Source organism: Toxorhynchites rutilus, chromosome 2, assembly GCF_029784135.1.
Source record: "Toxorhynchites rutilus septentrionalis strain SRP chromosome 2, ASM2978413v1, whole genome shotgun sequence".
NCBI lineage: Eukaryota > Metazoa > Arthropoda > Insecta > Diptera > Culicidae > Toxorhynchites > Toxorhynchites rutilus.
Window position 1 is genome coordinate 285,423,425 of NC_073745.1, and position 22,713 is coordinate 285,446,137.

The following is a 22,713-nucleotide window of genomic DNA, read 5'->3' on the forward strand; positions in this document are numbered from 1 at the left end:
AGTCATGGTGACAACATCATGGAAAACGAACACCACTCTGATGCCACCGTGCCGATTCGAAGATGTAATACCCCCTTCAAACTCTCCGGAGTTGTGCACAAATCAATAATATTCGACAATTGTTAAGCCCATCCTCAAGATTTTTCAAAAAATCAGAAAAATTGGTAGGAAATTGGCGTTTAGCATCCGAGAAAATGGATACAACAACGGTACAACGTCTGATAGAAGGTGTAAAACGTGAAGCCCAACAGTTCGAATTTTAAAAATATGAAACAAATCACTGGATGATATGGACCTGTTGAATATAGACGTTGTACCGAAGTCCGCCAACCCTCCCAAAGTCCCCCGGCTGCGACCGATGGAAAATTTCTGTGTGAACCACGAACTGGAATAAAATGGTACTTTTAAAATATGTATAATAAAACAATATGACCAGCGATTTGAACGGTCACTCAACGTCGAGTGACTCGAACTATTTGCGACGAAGTACTCGACAGCGAAAGCAGCATCTGAAATGACACCAAACCTGGTAGAATGCATTAGACGGGTCAGTTATTGCGCATAAAGTGTTCATTTTTGAACTGATTGGCGCTGAATTGAAAGAGGTTCAGAGAGCGTGTCATTTGAACTTCATCCTGTACATAGCTCAAGTATGTGAGCGAACTGTTGTGAAACATTTTCCCTCGTGATATGTAATATAACCGTAACCTGTTACCCGCTAGTTTCGATCTGCATTTTCCACGCGGAGAAAAATCGTTTTCCCACTCACCTACTGAGTGTCGGTGTGTGTAGATTATATTCACATTACATTCGACTGCCTTCCGAAGGATCTGAGCATTTCTGAACTCACTCTCGCTCTCTGTTATTCATAGTAGTCTAGCTACTGTTAACGAACACTTCATCGATTGAGTGCTCCCCTCATCTCTGTGAACATTCCGCCAGTTCTGTCAAGCAGTCAAGTGCTAGCTCAGTTCATATTAGTCCTTCGTCCTGCCCGGATCGCCTCGAAAAATGCTCGCGCGTGAAAAGCTATTCTGCGGCGTTCGCCCTCACCACCACCACTACCATCGCCGCCACTAGCGACGTAGTTACTATCATCTCCGTTATCAGTAGGGAAATTGTGTCGATCTCTCGTCACCATTCCGCGCTGAACAAGTGGTGTGTCCTGCGGTGGGTGGCATCAGGGAGCTCAACCTTTTACATGTGTTTCAGCTACAATCCAGCTTGGCAATGATGATGAATCGTGAAATCAGAAACTAAAATGTGTTTATTGTACTTTCGGTGCAAATAATTGATTTTAAGTGATGGCAAAGGAAATTGTGAGCTGAAAACGCATTGATCAGTGTCGGAACTGAATTGCTAAGATGAAAAAAGGCACATAGTCAGCCCCGTTTTTCCGCTCAACTGAGTGGCCGGGTAAATCCCGCAACAAGTATACATAGCTGAGCGAAAAAAAATCGATTGCTATTAGTGAGTCTTAGGTATCCACCCAGGAATGCATGCGATGCCTGCTTCAAAACAAACGGATTCTGTCGATCGTTGAGAATTATCCATTTATATTAAAGCGAATAATATAATCAATGTGCATATCCGGAGGAGTATATAGAAAAATCTTCCAAACCATTTGGGAGCAAAGAGTTCGCCTGGCTGCGACCGAAAAAGGCACATTTCGGTGAACAAGTCACACAATCCCATTAACTGCGCTACGCCTGTGAGTGGAACGAGAATCGGAGCTTCAAAGTGTTTTGAAGGTATGTGTGTTGTGTAGTGAAACCGGACGAACCAAGTGCAACAAGACATCACCCACCTTCGGAAAGCTTGGGTGGTGCAAACTATCACCAATACCACCACCGGATGTTACCACGCACGGAGGTGGATGTATTGGTGTCCCAAAGCCAACCCACTTGACTATTTCAGACACTACTTCGACTAGCAGCAGCAGTAGCAGGAAACCGGATGACGGTGGTGATGAGAAATTGCGAAGGCACACAGTGTTCTTTGCGCCTTTTTTCTGTGCGCCCGCGGTAGGAACTAGGGTGTAAATTTCGAAGGAGGAAAGATCCTTGAATATGAGCGTGAAGAGGGCCGTTCTGCAACTACGTTCTGCACTCGACTCAAGCTTTACTCATGAATATTGGCATCTGAAGGATTAAAAGAGTGCAAACTAGGTAGAAATTCACTGCGCCTTCGGCGAAGTGTCACCACTGCTGCCTGGTAATTGGGTAAACAAAATTCTGGTCTGATCTTGTGATGCCCATTATCCAGAAATGGTTTTTTTTTTCAGAATCCATTCCATTTTTTAAATTTAGGTTATCCCACCTCAAGTAATCTTAGCCAACGTTAAGTTCCGATTTTACGAGGAAGAGCATGTCCCAATTGCTATCCATATAACACTTCAGTCAATGGATTGCACCTTCATAATCATGGGAAAATCAGTCAACGGTGCTCTGAGAATTGTGAAGACATCCCAAACAGAGCGTAGATAGATCGCTGCATCTAATGATGTATGGCAAAATAAGAACCGCCTGCCCTCCAACCCATCATCATTTTCCCATCTGACCTGTTCTCCTTTCGGGGGAGGAATCTTGATGGCCGTTTTTTCAATCAGGGAAACTTTCGCCCTTTGAAGATGAGGGGGATACAACACAACGCCAAGTATATAAGATACTGTCGCAGCCGTATTTGCGCAGCCACGTGTACTTAGTGAAGCTCCTCTCGGAATCTCCACCACAAAGTTAACACACATTTGTGTGGGTAGCCGACCATCGTCGGTTGGCTTCACGGAATTACATAGCACATGTATGCAGCGAACCGATACATGCCTGTACATATTTATCCGGGAAACGGGCGTCAATGTGAAGATCGCCGTGAGTCTTACGGGGAATTGTGACGCTTTCCGGTGCAGAAGCACAACGCGAATGGAATGGATTTTATGGATTTTTTTCCATCAGAGTGAAAACTAGATAGACGAAGGATAGACTTCGGTCAGAGGCCTTTTGGAACGAGTTGAAGGAGGTTCAGGAATATTCAAATTCAAGTGACATTCCCATAGGTGTAAATGTTTGTACAGATATGTCAGCCAGCAAAGAAAAATAAGGATGAAAACTCATCCTGCAAGTTAAAAATTTTGTAATGTGTGATTTGGTTCATACATGACGATGTTCGATTTTGCGGCAACGTAACGTTTGCATTAAAAAAAAATGGACAAATTCCAGATGGCGAAGAAACAAAAAAACTACATGAGATAATTCAATGGACCAAATTTAGCTTAAATACAACATTTATGAAGCCTTCTAAAAATATTCGACGTCCTGCTGTGCAGCCTTACAGTGGTTGACCGGAAACCTAGCCATGATCGATGAGAAGATATATGTCAGCATGTTCTTCAGATCTTTCGCGGCCTTGGCAATCAGCTACTTCTCTGTTTGACCTTAGAAATTATAAGAGTAGATCCTCCGTTCGTGGTTCACCCAGAAATTTTCCATCGGTCGCAGCCGGGGGACTTTGGGAGGGTTGACGGACTTCGGCACAACGTCTATATTCCATATCCTCCAGTGATTTGTTGTCAGCCGCTCTTTCTGGGTGATTACCTGCTGGTCAGACACGGCCGTTCTAGACTGACGCTTCGGCATAAAAATGTCCATTTAAACCATAGTTTGGTCGGTTGCTGCGACCTCCCGACCCAAGGCGAGGAACGATGAGGTTATCTTGCGCTCGGTCTCCCTCTGTTACACTTTACGGTTGCTCTGCATTTTCGGACGATCAGATCCAGGCTTTCTTTCGACGCTCTCGATGTTTTAAATGCCGGATCGGCCATATCCGGCGGACACAACGTGCCTCTCGATGTCTAATTTCTTCGCGCTCTAGGGAGAAATTGTCAGTACGAACAAAGTATCGGACGTAGTCGGTTTACAGTTTACGCCAAGGCTGCTGTAAATCAGCTGATAAGGGCGTCGGTTCATTTTTGTACCCAATAAACCCAGTAAACGTAGGATTTGAGACAAAATTGGTTCATTGAATTATATTTTATAGTAATCCCCATCAATCGAGGATAAGGAACAGAGGCGGCCGAGGTGACGCAATCCGAGTCGGCCGCCGACCCGCCGTCGGAAGCGGTGGCCTTTCGCAAACATATCTGTGTTCCATCGATTGCCCGGTTAGTTTGAAACTGAGAGAGAGGAGCCAGCTGAATGACAGATAGTTTGTTTTCTTCTTATTCTTTTTACGAATTCTCACCAAGAAAATTCAAATCGGACAATTTCAATCAAGCAAGTTGTTGTCATTCATTTATAAGAAAAGTGTTGAAACTTGACGTGAACTTTTGTTTGTGAGATCATTTGTGCGTTTTTATCCGCGATTTTATTTTTGACTTAGGACTACGCCTAACAGGAATATATGGGGGATAAAAATTTGAACACTTTCATGATCAGGAAATAATAAAATCATGACTTCCAGCAGCATCGGCTCATTCGAACAAGTTTTTTTTTTACTTTTGATAATTCCGATATAGTTGTCTAAAAGAACTATTTCAATGATTTCTAAAAAATATCCGAAATAAGAAGTAAACTGATTTTTATGATTTGCTTACCGGTGGAGTTCTTGTGTGAATTAATGGGTGTTTTGCACTCATTTGTGACTTTTTCCGATCGTTCATTCAATTTTCGTGAATTCTTTCATTCTTTAACTGGTTCCAGTTTGATTTATTGCTGCAAGCTCGGTGAATCTATTTTTGCAATGTGAGCCATAATTGTATATTTTCCGATACAATTTGAATATGCAGCGTATGTGGAATATACAAAATAAGCGCTAATCTCCCAATGAAAAGAATCAACATTGATTTCTTCCAGGTGCATTTTGAGGGAATTTTGTTTGTGTCCGATGGAAATAAGAACAGGTTGACTCAAAATGATGCTGTGTCTGCATTCTTAATAAGCACTCTGCCCTTCCTCACAATACCCACTTCCCGTTTGTTTTTCTCAAGATTCATTGTACCCCTTATAAGTTCTCGAAAGATGTAATTTTACGTTGATCGCACTTGATCGAAGAAATTACGAAAAGAATGTATTTGAGCGCAGTATTTGATATACTCTTTCTGAAAAGAACTGGATTTGATTTGCTGAAAACACTCTCGTGTTGTGCGTTATGTGTGGCGACGGTAGTTTTTAACGAAGCTGCTTCTGATTTCTATGGCTTCGGCGTTTTCGGCTTGTATGCAGCGATGTTCGAGGATTTGTTTGACTTTTGCTTCCGGGCAGCCACACCAGCTCGATGCTGACGCTTTCTTGGTCGCCTTCTTAGCGATACTATTCTTCTCTTCGGTGGACTCCTTTTTGGCCTTGCTTGAACGAACACGATGCTCCAGTGCCCATCATTTGCACAAACAAGCTCTTGGTGGTGACTCCATTCATCAGGATTTCGGAGCTGGTACCTGCTTATATACAGATTTTTGTGATTTCAATAGCTTGCTTTCAAAGCAATTTTTGAGCTTTGGAAACAAATTTTTGGATCAATAAGTAACACACATATAACACGTAGATATTTTTTCTTTCGAATGAAGCGGTTATCATACCATTTCTTTCAACCGGCAGGTATTATTGCTCAAAATTCTGTTTCTCCAATGTAACACTCTCGTTCTCGAAGCTTTGAACTTACACCCCAGTATAGAAATGAAAGATGTAGTCCGACGTCAACATTATTTTCTCATAAAATGTCTTGCGAAAAAATATCATGTTAAAATTTTCTACATATTCCAATACTTCCCCTTGGTTCACCGTGACTGGTTCGCGCTGACATAAGAGCGATCACAACAAACGCGAGCTGGCTCCTAACTCAACTCTCTCTCAGGCAAGGGATTGCTAAGATGGCCGCCTTTCTGTAGCCAACATAGAAACTCATGAGCATAAAAATCATAACCTGAAATTAAAAATGAAGTGCTCCGCGCGATCCTGTAGCAGTGATTTTAATTTCGAATCTCCAAGAAAGCTTCCGGATGGGTATCCAAACATCGATTGCCAAAGGAAACTATCCAACGTAATCAAGTATTAACATATATGACTCCAAACTGTAAACAATACGTGAGCCCCCTTAGCGCGAGCCCTGCTTTATGCTGCCTACGCTTAGTTTGCATTGGTTGGGATAGGGTTGTCAGAGCCCCGCTCTCAGGTTTGAAACATAGGAGACGATCCTTTAGCTAGCGTCGGACGGCATACGTTTGCCCGGCTAAGTAATTGCTATCTATTGTATTTCGGCTCCGGTGACGCTAATACGAAAGTACCGTTTTTGTTCATCGCCATCCGAAATTTGTCCATTTTTTCATGCATACGTTATATCAGTGGTCACGTGCGAATATTATTTTCCAAAGTTCAATCGACTGCGGCTTATCGGCGTAGACCAGAGACATCACATAGTTCCACAACAAAATGTCAAAACTGTATGAAATGTCTAGGTTAAGTAATTCACCTGATTGCGGAAACAAGAATCAATTTCATTCACTGTACTCTATTCAGTTTCGAGGCCAATTTTTTCTCTATTGTTCTCTGTTGTTGATTTAGTTTGCAATAACGAACCCATCGCTGCCAGAAATGATTCGCATACACTTGTGAAGTATTACAATTGTTACGTAATGTAGTAGATGTATCATCTAGGTTTTGGCGATCTTTAAAAAAAACATAGAAGAATCCGACTAACTTTGTCAGCAAGCATAATGGAGTGATCCTAATGATGACATTATTTTTATAGAATTTGTTAGGTGGTCTATGGTTAGATTGAAAGATCGATATTCAAACAGGTTTTTTTACCGCAGTTTTTTCACGAGGTTCTTTTTACGCGTATTTTCCAGTTAAGGCAGTTTTCTTTTACGGTACCCGTATAAAAAACAGGGCAATATTACATCTCTCCCTCAGCTCACATTTTCCTCTCATGATCCCTCAGAGGATATGACAGTAATTAGTAGTGATGAAACGGATAGTAGTTTGCTCAGATACCGGATACCGGATATACGGTATGCTTCGAGGCCGGATAGCCGGACATTCGGCTTTCTATTTGAGAATATGAAACTGGAAGAAACTGCATGTATGCATGAACCAAAAAAAGAATTACATTTTAAGGATTTCCAGATATTTTCAAGACGCATGTTTCTTTGAATTCAAATCGTTTCGAAACTTCTCTTAATCCCTTAGCGTATTATTTAATACGTCACACATCAAGTGATTTCTCTACTCTGCTGAGCCTTCCAGCGACCTATGTTATGCAAGTCGAGTGAGACTCAATGTTGTACACGAAAGGGTTGAACACACATTAACGTTTCTACAGAATCTGTTCACCATTTATTGAGTAGAACTCGATTTTTTATAGAATCCAAATATTTATTTTTGGCTGAAATGAATGGGAGTGCCGATAATATCAATAACCTGTCGGAGTAAAATCGATACCTGGAAAAAAAGAAATGAAAACATGGTACAATAATTTCAAAATATAAAGGAACTATCCATGTACGATGTGGGCACTTAAAGAGGTGGGGGAGATAGATAAGAAAAAACGAACAAATTCATTTTTTCCATTGTAAAAAGACATTTTTATCGATATGAAACATATGTTACATATGTGATATAACCGCAAGGTAGTCGCAAGACTATCGTTGGCTTAGTAATCATTTGTTTGAAATTGCATCTAAATCAATTCTCAATGAATGCATGAATGAATGTTTTGGAAGATTGCTGAAAGTTCTTCAGGTTATTGTGTGAATGGATGAGTCAATTATACAGCGAAATAGATAAAATTCAATTCATTAGAACTAATTGGATGGATTTAAAAGCAGGTAGCCATAGCTATAGAATTTTGTATAAGAATCTACCAATTATTTAGGGGCGGGCAATAACTAACAAACTAGAATGGGTCTATGAGCTAGACACAATATTCAAAAATGCATTCAACGATCTTGGAAAGACTTGCGAAAATTGCGGAACTCTAAGAACATTTTGAAAAATTGACCACTTTCACGTTTCTACCGGATCTCTCCAAGGGTCATTTCATAGAGCACATCGAACCGATCCAGGGAACTCATCCGATCTAGAGACTTTCTTCGCTGTGATAAATTCGAACGAATTTATTGAGTTCCCTTTTACTCTTCTGTGCTGCTCTCCAACGTAATAACTCTCGTTCTTATAGTTTAAATTTATTTTTTGTTCCCCCATTCGTTTATTGTTTATTTATTTGTTATCAACAGGCCTGAACAAAAGTGCCCTAATGATATACTTAAATATAACTTAAATTCTACTTAATATCTAAGGGCATTAGAAAAAATCCTTTTCAGATGTGAACAGGTCAAGTTAAAGTCGTACGAAGTGTACGAGCGGTTGAAAACTCGGCACATACTCGAAACGGGTTCACTATACTCGTAATTAGTGCGTGAAGAGGGGACACAAATGAATGTATGAGAGCGCAAAGTTCGTATCCTCATATTATTAATTAATTAATTGGAGAAGAGTAGAACAGTCGATGTTTGAGAGGATCAGGTCTGATACGAATTTCGCTTTAGCGACGTCTCTACGTAGATTTAGTGAGTCTAGTCCAATTAAATTAGAGCGACCTTCATAATTTTAAAGATTTGAAGGATTGTTCCAAGGCAAATTTCGCAGAGCGAAACGAACGAATTTGCGTTGAATCGCGAATCGTTGAATCGCGATAATAAGGCGACCATACCACACAAGCATACTCGAGGATTGAGCGGACCAACGCACAATATAGAGACTTTAAACAATGTATGTCCCTGAAATCTTTCGTAACGCGAAAGATGAATCCTAAGACTCTGGATGCTTTACTGGTGATATAAGCTACGTGTTCTTTAAATTTTAACTTAGAATCGAGAATGACGCCAAGATCTTTGATGGCCAAAACCCGGTTCACAATGACATTTCGTAATTTATACGGGTAGGCAATAGCTAAACGTTTCCGCGAAAAGGTGATTATTGAGCATTTTGCTGGATTCAAAATCATCCTGTTGATGTCACACCATTCATCAAAAATGTTGAGTTGCTGCTGTAGGTATGCTGCGTCATCAAGACAATTAACGGTGCAAAATAGTTTGAAATCATCTGCGTAAAAAAGTTTGTGGCACTTCAGACAGAAAGGAAGATGTAAGGACCAAGGTGACTTCCTTGAGGTACGCCCGATGTAACTCGAAATGGAGAAGATACAGTGTCGCCGATTTTCACTGGCATCACACGATCGGTCAGGTACGAACGTAGCCAGTTCAAAAAGTTGCCATGAAATCCAAGACGTTGTAGTTTGGCGACGGCAATTTAATGGTTTATCTTGTCAAATACAGCTGAGAAATCTGTATACACAGCATCAATTTGTTGGCGTGACTGTTGAGAGCGAGCGATGAATGAGGTATACAATACTAGATTTGTGGATGTAGATCGTTTGGGAACGAAACCATGTTGTTCGTCAGCGATGTAATTGCTGCAGGCATAGGAGATGTAGTCCAGAACTATCAGTTCAAAAAGTTTGGAAACCGAGCATAGGCTAGCGATCCCTCTATAGTTATTAACATTTCTTTTGCAGCCTTTTATGAAGACCGGGAAAACAAAAGAATTTTTCCATGCCTTTGGAAAAGTTCCACATGATAGTGATTGGCTGAACAGGAGACTCAGAGGCGACGATAGACTGCTGGAGCACTTTTTGTACACTATAGAAGGGATACCATCTGGTCCAGGATTTGTGGAATTTTTGATAACGCGGCAGGCTTCTTGTACTCTGCTAGAACTTATAGCAGCCAATGTGCAAACAGACGGAAGGCAAGGTACATTTCTTATAGCTGCATCAATATGATCTTTGTCTAGGATTTCACTGGCGAAAACACTGCTGAATTGTTCCCTAAACAGTGAACAAAAGGTATCCCTGTTCGAAGCCTCCACATTATTACGTGTCATCACAATAGGAAGTCCAGACTCATTCCTCTGTTCATCTGCGTACTTCCAGAAATCCTTCAGACTGAGTCGTAGATTATCTTGAATACGATTTAGATTAGCTCTGAATAAGGTGTTATTTAACCATTTGTAGTTTTTGTGGGCGACGGAATAACGTTTCCTCCAAAAATCAGTACGGTATTTCTAATATTTCTTCAAAGTGTATCGTTTCTCTTTTCGAAGGCGTTTCAATTGGTAATTTGTCCAAGGTGGGTGAAGAGGATCCTTGGTTGTTTTCTTAGGAACAAACTGATCAATTGCATAGAGGGTCACATGGGACATGGAAGATTCGTATATTTATTTAGGCTCATTACCATTTTAGCTGTAACAGAGCCGAATTTTAATCGTGTACATGTCACATGTTTATCATATCTATAAATAGCACATTACACAGTTGCCATTTTTAGGCGTAAGAGTATTCCTTCTGTTCTTCCATTGTTCAGATAGACCACCGGACAGCGGAGACAGTTAATATGATCATTGTTGAGTTATTAATAGAACGGCAGTCCGATGTTTCTTGCAGTGCAGAACAGTTGTATGGATGGATCGATCTTGTTTCGACCGTGGATCGATCTCCATCGCTGATGATTGTTGCGTGGACGTAGTTATTCTGTAACAACACAAAGGTGGTCAATGAGGGCCCTGAGTTTTGAACTCACGATCGATCGCTTATTAAGCGAACGTGCAACCAATGTGGCTACGAAGACCATTAAAACATTTACGATGAGTTTTTTGCCCACTAATATCCGCCTCACCATATGTATTCCAGAGCATTCATATACCATTTGACATATTGAGTCTATAATTAAAAGCCTTCATTAACTCACTTGGCCCCTAAGCTAATATTTTCAATCAAGAATAACTTAAGCAGAAATACTTGTTAATTTCCCGTCGGTCTATTCTCCTATAGAGGGTCAACTACCAGCGGCTTGGTCTCATTCCGCAATCCCAACGACGTCGTTTCGAATAGAACTTAGACCCGCTAGGATCTACACAATCACCGAGTCTAGATTTGTTCAACCGACAAATGGTGATATAAGCCTTCGACACTCATGATAACTAATGAATGCAGAAATGTGTGATATATCGAATAGCTCCAACAGATCGAATCCCAGTTATTCCATTTGTCGCAACTAATCATACGATTATCTCTGTAAGCAATCAAATTCTCCCTTTATACCCCATAACTTTTATCAATCCCCGTCAGACCAGAACTAATTAGGTAGAACTCGCCCATACGGACAACCCCCTTGGAAGCGGGGCACAATTTTTCGTTTATCAGCAACCTGTTAGCATTATTCTCCCCATTGGCAGCGGCAGTGGCGCAGCAACAAATGGAAACAAATAAGAACAACAGCAACCAGAAGAATGGAACATAATTAGCATATCTCAGATGTTCAACGCTCCCTGGGAGCGCGTGTCGCGTGTGCTCCGTTACCACCAATATCAAGTGAAGAAAAAATAATACAGTGTCGAATGTGATATTGGTTGATGCCCTCAAGAGTGGTGGTGCAGTGAGAGAAGAACCTTGAAATCGATAAAGAATATATAAATAGCTTTCGTGCCGGTAGATTGGGGAAGCAGTCGAGCTAACACGGCCGGAAATAGTGTGAAAGTGTGAAGTCATAGCGTAGACGGAGCGCAATGAATGGTCGCGAACGGGGAAGTCAACGATTTTTCCACTGTCAATATCTTGGTCGACGTGATAAATGTGGAAGTTGCTATAAATAGTAGGCAAATTGGCTTTTAAGGTTAAAAATAAATCAAAGCGGATTTCTGTGGTATGGATTGCTGCAGCAGTAATTACATGGATTACAGACATTCCATAAATAATAATTTCTGCTATCCGTATTCACCCGGAATGATGCGGAGTGCGTCACCGTATCCGATGGGCGTTGGCCATCCCGGCGGTGCTCGTTATAGCAGTGACTATCGGGCTGGTTATTATGACAATTTCGATAAGTATTACGGTTTTCATCATTCCCAGGGGCACAGCTTTGGAAGCACCTATTATGGCAATTATTCGCCATATCGGGATTTTAGCTATAACGAATACTACCATCCGCCTCCATCGTTTGCCTCGTCGCATCATTTCTCCGGTCCAGGAGCCTACCACGGACTCCACATGTACAATCGCCAGCCGCTTCCATTCCAACGAGAATCTTATTATCATCAGAGGGATCATCATCAGTACGCGAATTTCGGTAATTACTCCGGTAATCCCTACAAAGGGGATTCCAGTAGCAGCGCAGCCTCCCCTCTGGTCAACGGTAGCAATGGTAATAACCATAGCAATAGCGGAAGCAATGCTACCAATAATAGCGACAGTCCGCTGTTTGACGGCGCACAGAACGGATATACGCATAGTCCAGATTATTCAGCACAATCCTATAATTCCAGTAGCCCAAATCATCTCCATCATCCGCACCCACAAAACATCCCCGCAGAGGGTGGAGAAGGTGGTGGAGGCGGAGGCGGAGGCTACACATCCACAATGCCAAATGCAACAGGTACGTAACCCAAAACACGTGATTAAACGAACGCCAAGCACATTCTACATCACATACAAACACAACACTTGCGGGGTGGGTGGAGGAAACAAAACAATCAATTTCTCACTTCAAACCACCCACCAACTACCACCAGAGTCAGTTTAGCGGCACTCAAAAAGCGTGGCGTGGGAATGTTTGCCAGTGTTAGTGTAAGACGTTCCCTTCTCGAAATATATAAACGGACGCATGTTCAAACATAGAAAGACGTTGCGGCAAACTGGGATACATTTTTAAATGGTGCAGCGTGTTTAGTTTTTGTAGTTTGATTGTCGGAAGTATCAATATTATTTCATATCGGTCGTGAAATATCCTGCGAATGAAAATGACTAGCAGATAGCAGATAGCCTAAATTTCTCATTTTTTTTAAATTGTCAATTTCGTTGTTACCCAATACTGGGATCAGTTTTCGCCGGTTTCTCATGGGCGAGTGAGTTCACAATTCCATAACTGATTAAAAAAAATAAAGGGAATTATGATCAAGAAACATCCGCTTTGTTGACCTGGGACCACGAAATTATTTTATTCAACTCACGTTTTTATTACTACGAATATTATTCTAGAGACCCATTCCATGAGGTTACGTAACAAAGGACTAAATTTCAAATCTAGTTTTAGGAGAAAATCGAAAACGTTATTTGAATAAGGACTAGTTATAGTATACATTCTTTGGAACGAATTTGATTTTCATGCACCCACCTTTGAGGCGGGTGAGTTTAAAAAAATACATATTTATATTTAAAATATTTTAAATTTTCATTATTTTTATGTTTTTTGAGATATCCCCATACTAGCTTAACCACACTTCAATGTCTATATACAATTGAATGAATAATTGAATACTTCTTGAAGAGCCGTGGGTAAACATAGGTTTTATTTTGTAACAAGCATTTGAAAAACAGGTATTTGAAGCGTTGTCACGTCACATTTTTTTAATTCGTCAGATGATTTTTTTAATACCGTATTTCGATACCATTTGGAATCGAGGATGGTGACTTCCGGTTCGTTGAAAACGGATCTAAAAGACCAGAAATGACATCAAATCCCACAATACGATCGGGAATGATAGTGTATCATACATCCATGGGTGCGCGAAGAATGAAGAAAAAAAAACAATGTTTTATAGTGACCAGATAGGATTTGAACGAGAGGGAGATAATATTAGAGTGGGAAGAACTTATCCTTAGACCGACTGTGTGGAGTTGGTGCACGTATAGCAAACGTCAACGGTAAACGTCAACGTCAACATCAAAGTCATCTTCAACACGCAAACCCGACCTTACCAAATCTTTATCAGCAAAATCAAATGCGTTCCCTAGGTAGTAAGCACTACCCAATCAGCCAGGCTAGTGCGAGCCATTGATGGCAATCATCAGAGTGGCCGTGTTAAGGGTTGATTTAGGACCACCTTTTGGGATCGGTTCAGTACCACCCCGACTTTTTCCACATGCCACATTTGGAAGGGGGATGGGAGATCTTAGAGGACAGCGAGAAGTATTCAGGGTACTAAAACACATAAAAAATACTATATATTGGGTTGGGAAAAAAGAAATGTCGTATATTGTCAATATATGGCAACACTTAAACATATCTTATGTTGTACTTATCGCATCATACTATACGACTATTTAAAGACGACAATCTGTGCTACTAGTGTCGTCTTGACAGTTTTGTGATTGGCCTTTTCAGTCTCAAGTTATAGCTCGTCAAAGATGGAGTCCACCAAGCAAGATATTCGCCATAATGAAGAAGCCTTCTAAATGGCAATAAGTTTGCGAACAAAACGGCGCATATTTGACTTATATTGGATTTTTGATTTTGTGACGTGACAACGCTTGGTGGAGACTGTTTTTTTCGCACAGATCGTTTTGTCACGTTACAAAATGCATGCCGATTTTTGAAAAGTTCTTGCGAGTTTTTTTTTTTTTTTTTGAAAAACTGAGTATACAGGAATTTACCTTCATCTTTTGTTGACGAATCATACAACAAAATTCATTTGTATGTTTTGAAACGGAACTGAAAATACAACTTTGATGTTCAAGAGTCGGAAATCTCATAAAGGCAGGTATTGTCACGTCACAAAAATATTGAACTGGCAATAAGCGAGTTCATCTGTGAAATATTCTCCAACTGAATATTATAATAGGAAAATTTCTCAATTTGACTTTGACATCGTTTACTTTTTGCAAATAGTGTGATTCATAAATGAAAACGAGAAAAAAAACTTGTTTTAGTGAATCAAAACGTTGTCACGTCACACTGGAATGGGTATAGATAGTACCGAAGTTTCATAAATAATTCTTCAATAGAATGTTCTGGTAACCCTTGAAAGAGCTGATGGTTTGCGTGGTTTTGTAGAAGAAGTTGAAGATGGTTGATGATTCATTTTTGACCTAACTAGAACAATACACAAGCAAGTCATACGTCGCAATTCATTTCTTTACGCCAATGTACGCATTGCACTGAATGTTCATCGTGAACGCTATCGCAAGAATTTTTTCGTAGTTGACCAAACAATCGGTCAAATACGATAATACTTCGTCGCCACTATCATCATTATTCCACATTTTATGCGAACGGCGAAGTTCCACTAAGAACGTTAGTGTTAGTCAAGAAATTGAAAACGGGTGGAGCTTAAATCTCAATATTCCTCTTTTCACCTTTTCACCAAAATAATCTATATATTTTTTTCAGAAAATCTGTTTTGATATCTGTACACAAATCATGAGTTCAAGTTTTAAGCATAGTCTAAAAATTAATATGCTCTTTGGAGTGATTAGCATAGAAGCCTGTCAAAGGACCACATTGAAGCCCCCTGGACCGACGAAATCGAAATCGTTTCAATGTTTTTTAGGTTTGATCTAGATTGTAGGATAGCTGCCTGAGTATCGCCACGTTGAACTTAGTCTGAATTTTACTAGCACCGAGTGTTTTGTGATAGAACTGTCTTAGTGAAGAACCCAAAAATTTCAAATTCCATATTTTCTTGGCAGACGCAGCTAGTTCGGTCCTACAAACGAGGGAATATTGAAGTGAATTCATCTATATATGAAAGCACATGGTACATTGATTTTACTGTACACAATGCACCCGAGGACTTGTGAAGTATGTATACTTTAGTACTTTAGGTACTTCAGGTGTATAGTGGCAATGAAGAGATTTCATCGAAAAAACTTCAACCTGCCCAATTGCCTCCACTTTCGCTAAATTGAGAAGTATTGGCCAATCGCAAAGCAAAAGCTTGAGAAATGAAAATATGATGCGGGGTTATCGAAGCAAAGTTTGCTATCAAAACCGTATCGAATTGTTTTTCATTGGATTACCAAAAGCATCTTTTCTATAGGTAGACATACATTTATTCAATTTTCAGTAGACTCGGCGAACTTCGCCCCGTCCAAAAATGGTTTTTTGATATAATGTCTTTCCAACTTTCTTAACACGTTTTCTTACTAAGTGAACATTCGTGGGTTGAATTTCATAACTATTCACTGATAGATCTTTTAATTGGCCGTTTTCAAGGCTAAAGTTTAATTAATTCTGCAATCGAAACCTCTACGATAGATAAAAAATTCTAATACAGAAGTTTGCCTCTAATTCCACATGCCGAAGCACCACTCAGAGTCGCTTTAGAAGCGATTGTGACTTGTAATTGGACATTCGCGATGACTGTGGTACAGTATCGATGTCTGATGACGACTTTTGATTTGGGGTCATAATTTGGATCTCAAATTCGATAGTGTAGTCCCTACCAGATTAGAAGGCAAAAAGCCAGATTTAAAATGTTAAAATTTGAATGAAAATTGCTTCATCATGTTATTCAAATGATTCGCCTTTAGTTGGACATACCGAGGTACCACTTAGTGTCGCATTAGAGGTGATTGTGACCTGTAACTGGACATATCAACAAACACAACACAATTTGAACTTGCACAAAGGATGTTTACATAAATGTCCGATTAGAGGATCAAATGTCCAATTATTCATGTCGCATTACAGGTCTGTCCAATAAGCTAGATGTCCAATTAGAGATGAATCCCTGTATTTCTACCAAAACTCATTATAATATAAAGTTATTATCAGACAAATCTCGCTCAAGATTCTTCAATCACCCACAAAAAAGTCTTTTACTCCATTACACAATGTCACTATCGAACATATGGGTATTAAATTTTCCAAATTTTCCCATTTTCTTTCAAAGTTTTCGAAAAAGAATACAATTTTTCTCGCCGTTAAATTTATATGACCATACAACGAATACAACAAAATATAGATAGCTCAAATCGGATGAACCGTTCTCAAGTTTTGCGCTTTCTTTTCGATTTTTATAGATAAATGAACCGTCGTATTCCTCAAACTTTCACCATATTTCAGGAAGTTTGGAAATTCCATCTTCCCAGAACTTGTTTGATATCTCATAAAAATATAATCAAGACACAGAAATTTTGTTTAGTTTATTCTATATATTCTATTGAGTGCACAACTCAATTTCCGATGATTGCCAATCATATATAAAATGTTGTAATCCAAGCTTAGAGATATGGTAAATGCGAATGAACAGGAACTAAGGAACCACCCAATGCTCTTCGGTATATTCGAGACGGGCTTACTTCGTTCATTGCCAGACACCTACGGCGTTTATGCTTCGAAAGACATCATTGACAACTGTAATAGTAACGCACGGATCCAATGCAGAATATACCTGACCGTAGTTACAGACGCTATGAACAGTGTTGCCGACTCGTCATTGCATACCACACGATAAACACACCCTTTTGACACATTGATGATTTTGCACACACTTTGGTGTGTGAAAATGTCAACATTTGTGCCAAATAGTCGTCATTAACGTGAAGTGTGAAGGAAATATTCCATGAATATGGTGATGCATAGACCTTACCCAGAATGGCAACAGAAAGCCGAATAGATTGTGTGGTGGTGGCGGAGGCGATTGTAGGGTTCATTATAATATATGTTCTACACAATTACTATCAATCTTGATAGATTCGCATATTCACACCTGCGAGTGTTGACCCTTGGTTGAACGGACTTGGAGTCAGATAAAGAGGGAGAAAAGGATGGACTTCCGTGAGCTACGATGAGGATGAGAAAGTGTTTGAGAATTGGCTGTGAAACATTACAATTGGCGATGAGGATGAGATGGATATTCCAAGTAAGTTCCATTAGTAATAATAATCAACATTGTTGTTGTTGTAGATACCTCTTCGAAATGAACGGAAATCCTAAGGAATGTGCGTAGAAGAGAGACGGAAAGTGGTGGTCATCAAAGACGACAGAAAAATAATGAAGAACGAAAAAAAATTGCAACCATGGCGACTGCTGTGTGTGGAATTTTGTATTGCATCTATTGTATTTGTTGCACTCGTAGCGAGTTGATTGTGTGGTGACAATTATTTATGACTAACGGGATGCCGGTCATTGCCTGTTTAGTTAGTTTGTTGTGGTCATGGCGGGTTGCCGGCCTTGCTTAAATGCAGTTTGTTGTGACTGTGGCGTGTTGCCGGTCTTGCTTGAATGCAGTTTGTTGTGGCTGTGGCGGATTGCCGGCCTTGCTTAAATGCAGTTTGTTGTGGCCGTGGCGTGTTGCCGGCCTTGCTTAAATGCAGTTTGTTGTGGCTGTGGCGGATTACCGGCCTTGCTTAAATGCAGTTTGTTGTGGCTGTGGCGGATTGCCGGCCTTGCTTAAATGCTATTTGTTGTGGCTGTGGCGGATTGCCAGCCTTGCCTCAATGCAGTTTGTTGTGGCGGATTGCCGGCCTTGCTTAAATGCAGTTTGTTGTAGCCGTGGCGTGTTGCCGGCCTTGCCTAAATGCAGTTTGTTGCGGCAGTGGTGAATGACCGGCCAAATACTTAAATACAGTGTTTGTGATCGAGGCGGATTGCCAGTCAATTACTTCAATGCAGTGTTTGTGACCGTGGCGAGTTGAAGGTCAATTGCTTACATGTAGTGTATATGATCTTTGCGGGTTGGCAGTCGATGTTATTATTGTGTTGAGAGCTTGAGTTCTATTTTACGAAACTGTTAAGGGTATGCGTTTTTCGTGACAGGTTCAAATTACGAGAAACAAATGAGCCGTGCCGGTTAATAATAGAAGGGTGAGTGTTCCGCTCGTGCTCTCTTGGCCGAGTGGTTAGCGTCATAACTAACATGCCGGGTGTTCGGGTTCGATTCCCGTTCTGGTCGGGGGAATTTTTCGTCAAAGAAATTTCCTCCGACTTGCACTGTGATCACGCGTATTCTAGAACTTGCCACTCAGAATGCATTCAAGGCGTGTTATTTGGCATAGAAATCTCTACTAAGTAAATAATGACGCAAGTAATACTACGTTGAGACGGCGAAGTTCCTCTAGGAACGTTAGTGCCATTGAAGAAGAAGAAGAAGAAGAAGAAGAGTGTTCCGCTCAGGCACTTATGGGAAACACTAGCTGTTTCGAGTCCTCGAAATGCCGGATGGATTACACAATTACTTTATGGCATTTCTTCGACACTGATTCCTGGATGGTTACTGGTTGTATGGTGAAATGAACTGATTATAAGAAGAATTCATACGGTTGTGGGTTTTACACAATGAAGTGAACATGGATTATACGAAATGAAATGGGATAATTTGAAATAGAAATGTACTATATACACAAACGCTGTTGGAAGGTTTCTTCTTTGTGATGTCAAACGGACGGGGCATATGTTCCCACATTGCTCATGTTAAAAAAATTCCTAATGTTTTGGAAAGAAAAACATTTGGGGTGCGAATATGTGTTTTTCGATACAGAACTAACGTGAAGCACTGATAAATTATGCACTATACATGTAGATCTATCTGCGATATGATTTGGAAGCTGTTGTACATTTCTAGATGCAATTTGGATTCTGTGATGGTGGTATTAGTTATGAGCAGATTGAAATGTATCCGTGTTGTTATGTCTACTTAAATTAGCGCTTATCGCCCTTCTTGGATCGGTTAGCGTATTTTCGGTTCATCGGCCCATTGATTTCATATTTATGACGTTTTTGTCCAACAAATGTATTGATAACAGAAGAAACTGTCACTAAATAGAACAACTGGCTTTATAACCTACATAGTACGATGTGATCTCAATTGCAATGTTCGGGAACGAGAACGGAACAACGGATTTCAACAACTCTAATCAGGATAGATGGCAAAATCAATAAGGAAGATGAATAAAAAAAATTAATTAAATATTTATTGTGGGCGGGACACGATGCATGTTATGAGTCTAAAGTCTATCTGTGGATGCGTCACGCTTCCAACCACACAACCACGGGATATTCACCATCTGAGTTGATGCTTGGGTGTTGTGTACAAAAGAAACTCCCTAAGATTCCTCCAGTAGAAACTGAAAACGGTTAAATTAGGGATCGTGGTCGAATTGTGAAAGGAGAGGGGGGAGCATGTTGCATGTTAGGGAAGCATGTTAGGATTGAGCACATTTTAAAGAAATTGTTCGAAATAATTTTTAATTTGACTTTGGTCCACTAACGTCAATGTAAGAAACTGTGGAAAATGAAGATCATCGTCTTAGTAAGGACATGGACTGTAACGTAAAATCCATAAGGGATAAGAGAGTTGGTCGAAATTTTACATATTCCTTATTAAAAAGAGTTCTGTATAATGTAGAGTAGGTTGATGTATTGGTTAGTATTTGTGGTCTATTATTTAAAGAAAGGGTGGGATGTAGGGTTCATTATAATATATGTTCTACACAATTGCTATCAATCTTGATAGATTCGCATATTCACACCTTCGAGTGTTGACTCTTGGTTGAACGGACTTGGAAACTTGACAGATAAAGAGGGAGAAAAGGATGGACTTCCGTGAGCTACAATGATGAGAAAGTGTTTGAGAATTGGCTGTGATAAACATTACAGCGATAACAACCGCACTGGCAAAAAATGTCATCTTCAATTTAAAAAAAAAATCATCCTCATTTTCAACCAAAGCATTCATTTCTCATTGCTGGGAAATGCATTTTACATCCACATCCAAATCCGGCTTAAAATGCGTTTCTTCTTTTTTTCCTTCGTTTACGGAGACTTGAAATCAAACGATTCATTCATCTCCGAGGGTCGCTGCACTTTGACGACACATTTAACCCAGAAATAGTGCACGAATTAACGAAAATTGAATAATCGAACGGAAAAAATCACCAATAAGCTCGAAGATAGTCCTAAAGTTCAAAAGTTCACTCAACAAAAAATTATAAAAGTCTACCTTTTTTATTTCGGATATTCTTTTAGAATGCATCGAACTTTTTGAAATTACTCTTTGGTGAAAGTTTTGGTGGCCCTGGATAGGGTAATTATTGTTCTCGCGGGAGTCCATATTGCCAATACTCGTAATGCATTTCTTCTTTTAAACACAGGTGATTTTATAGGTGAACCACCACCACAACACGAGAGATTTCGTTTTGCTTTGAGCTAATCAAATTCAATTTTTTTTCAGAACTCAAAATTGTTTTGAAGCGAAAGAGTTTATGTTTTTTTACAATTATAATAGTACAGGGTTTTCCAACTTTAAATTCCGAAAGTAAATTGAACACAAAAATATCAATCATCTAAGAACACACTTAGAATTCGAATTTCGATGAAACTTTTATTTCAAATTAAAGTTTGGTTTATGCCATTATGTGTGAAATACAACATCATTCAAATGCCACCTAGGGCTTTCTCGCACACCTTTATCCATAACAGGTAATTTTCGATGACTTTTCGGCACATATGGGGCGGTATCTCGGTCTTAACTTCACGAATGTTGTCTTTCAAATGTTCAAGAGTTTGCGGAGAGTTGGCATAGACACGGTCTTTCGCATAACCTCACAAAAAAGTCTAGCGGGTTCAAATCGCATGATCTGGACGGCCAATTGGCATCACCAAAACGCGAAATTATGCGTCCCTCAAATTTCGTTCGCAATATGGCCATGTTCGGTCGTGTTGCGCGGCACGTGGCGCCGTCCTGCTGAAACCACATGTCATCCGTATCCATATCTTCAATTTGTGGCAAAAAAAAATCGGTTAACATGCGGCCATAGCGCTCACCATTCACAGTTACCGTCTCGCCGTCCTCATTTTCAAAGAAATACGGCCCGATGACTCCACCAGACCATAATGCGCACCAAACAGTGACTTTTGGCGGATGCAATGGCCTCTCAACAATCACGTGTGGATTTTCTGAGCCCCATATACGGAAATTTTGGGTGTTCACATAGCCACCGAGCTCGAAATGTGCCTCATCGCTGAAGAAAATTTGATGCGAAAATTCAGCATTTTGCTGCTGTTGTTCGTTCACCCAATCGACGTATGCCCGACGCATTCCATGGTCACCACGCTTTAATTTTTGTGCCAGTTGGACTTTATATGGATGTAGGTGCAAGTCCAAATGCAAATTTCGCCACAATGATGTGTTTGACAAGCCCAATTGCTGAGCACGCCGTGGAATCGAAACATTCGGGTCATCCTTCACACTGGCAGCAACAGCAGCAATATTTTCGGCCGAACGCACATTACGATGATGCACAGGTCTCACAATATCCACTACGGATCCAGTTTGTTCGAATTTATGCACTACATTAGCGATTGTGTGCTCTGTAGGCCGTCCATGACGACCAAAATCCGTCCGTAATGCTCAAAAAACATTTGCCGGTTTTTCATCATTTTTATTGTATAATTTAACAAAATTAACACGTTGTGCGATGCTAAAACGATCCATATTGTAAAATGGCAGACATTCGACTAACGATATGACGCTTTGGTTGACAGCTATGTCAAACGGTTGTTAGCGCAGAGCTGTATACTTTTGGAAGCCCGAAATGGAAAACCCTGTATAATAGTAAACTGCGATCAAATACATCCTTTGTGTAATTTCTTCGATCAAGTGCAAATAAGAGGAAAGCTGAAGATTATTCTTCCACGCCAGTGAAATACATTCTTCGTGAAGTAAAATCTTGGCGTTGGTGTGACATAAACACGTTCTATAATGTAACAACCTGTTCTTTTAAGTTTACGTATTTCTGGAACTTATTTGGGGTACAACATTAAAAACGAAAAATCTTTCGCATCGCGAGAATTATCCAAGCTCATTGCTCAGTTGCTGGGGCATCAAACTCAAAGAATTCATTTGCCTGTAGTCCAAATTTGCACAGCAAGTCCCACCCCTTATTGAT

At 40.1% G+C, this 22,713-nt stretch overlaps 1 protein-coding gene across 5 annotated transcripts in view; it reads left to right on the plus strand.

The window, feature by feature from the left end:
* The first annotated feature begins 963 nt into the window (after positions 1-963).
* LOC129765285 (serum factor response D-like) overlaps positions 964-22,713 on the plus strand; it is a 75,816-nt gene continuing 54,066 nt past the window's right edge. The window contains exons 1-3 of one of the 5 annotated variants that reach the window (XM_055765436.1): positions 972-1,109; positions 1,213-1,751; positions 11,283-12,478. In XM_055765436.1, the coding sequence (XP_055621411.1) occupies positions 11,752-12,478 (727 nt within the window). In that variant the 5' untranslated portion in view covers positions 972-1,109; positions 1,213-1,751; positions 11,283-11,751. The other 4 variants (XM_055765437.1, XM_055765435.1, XM_055765438.1 and 1 more) reach the window with 4 other exon arrangements.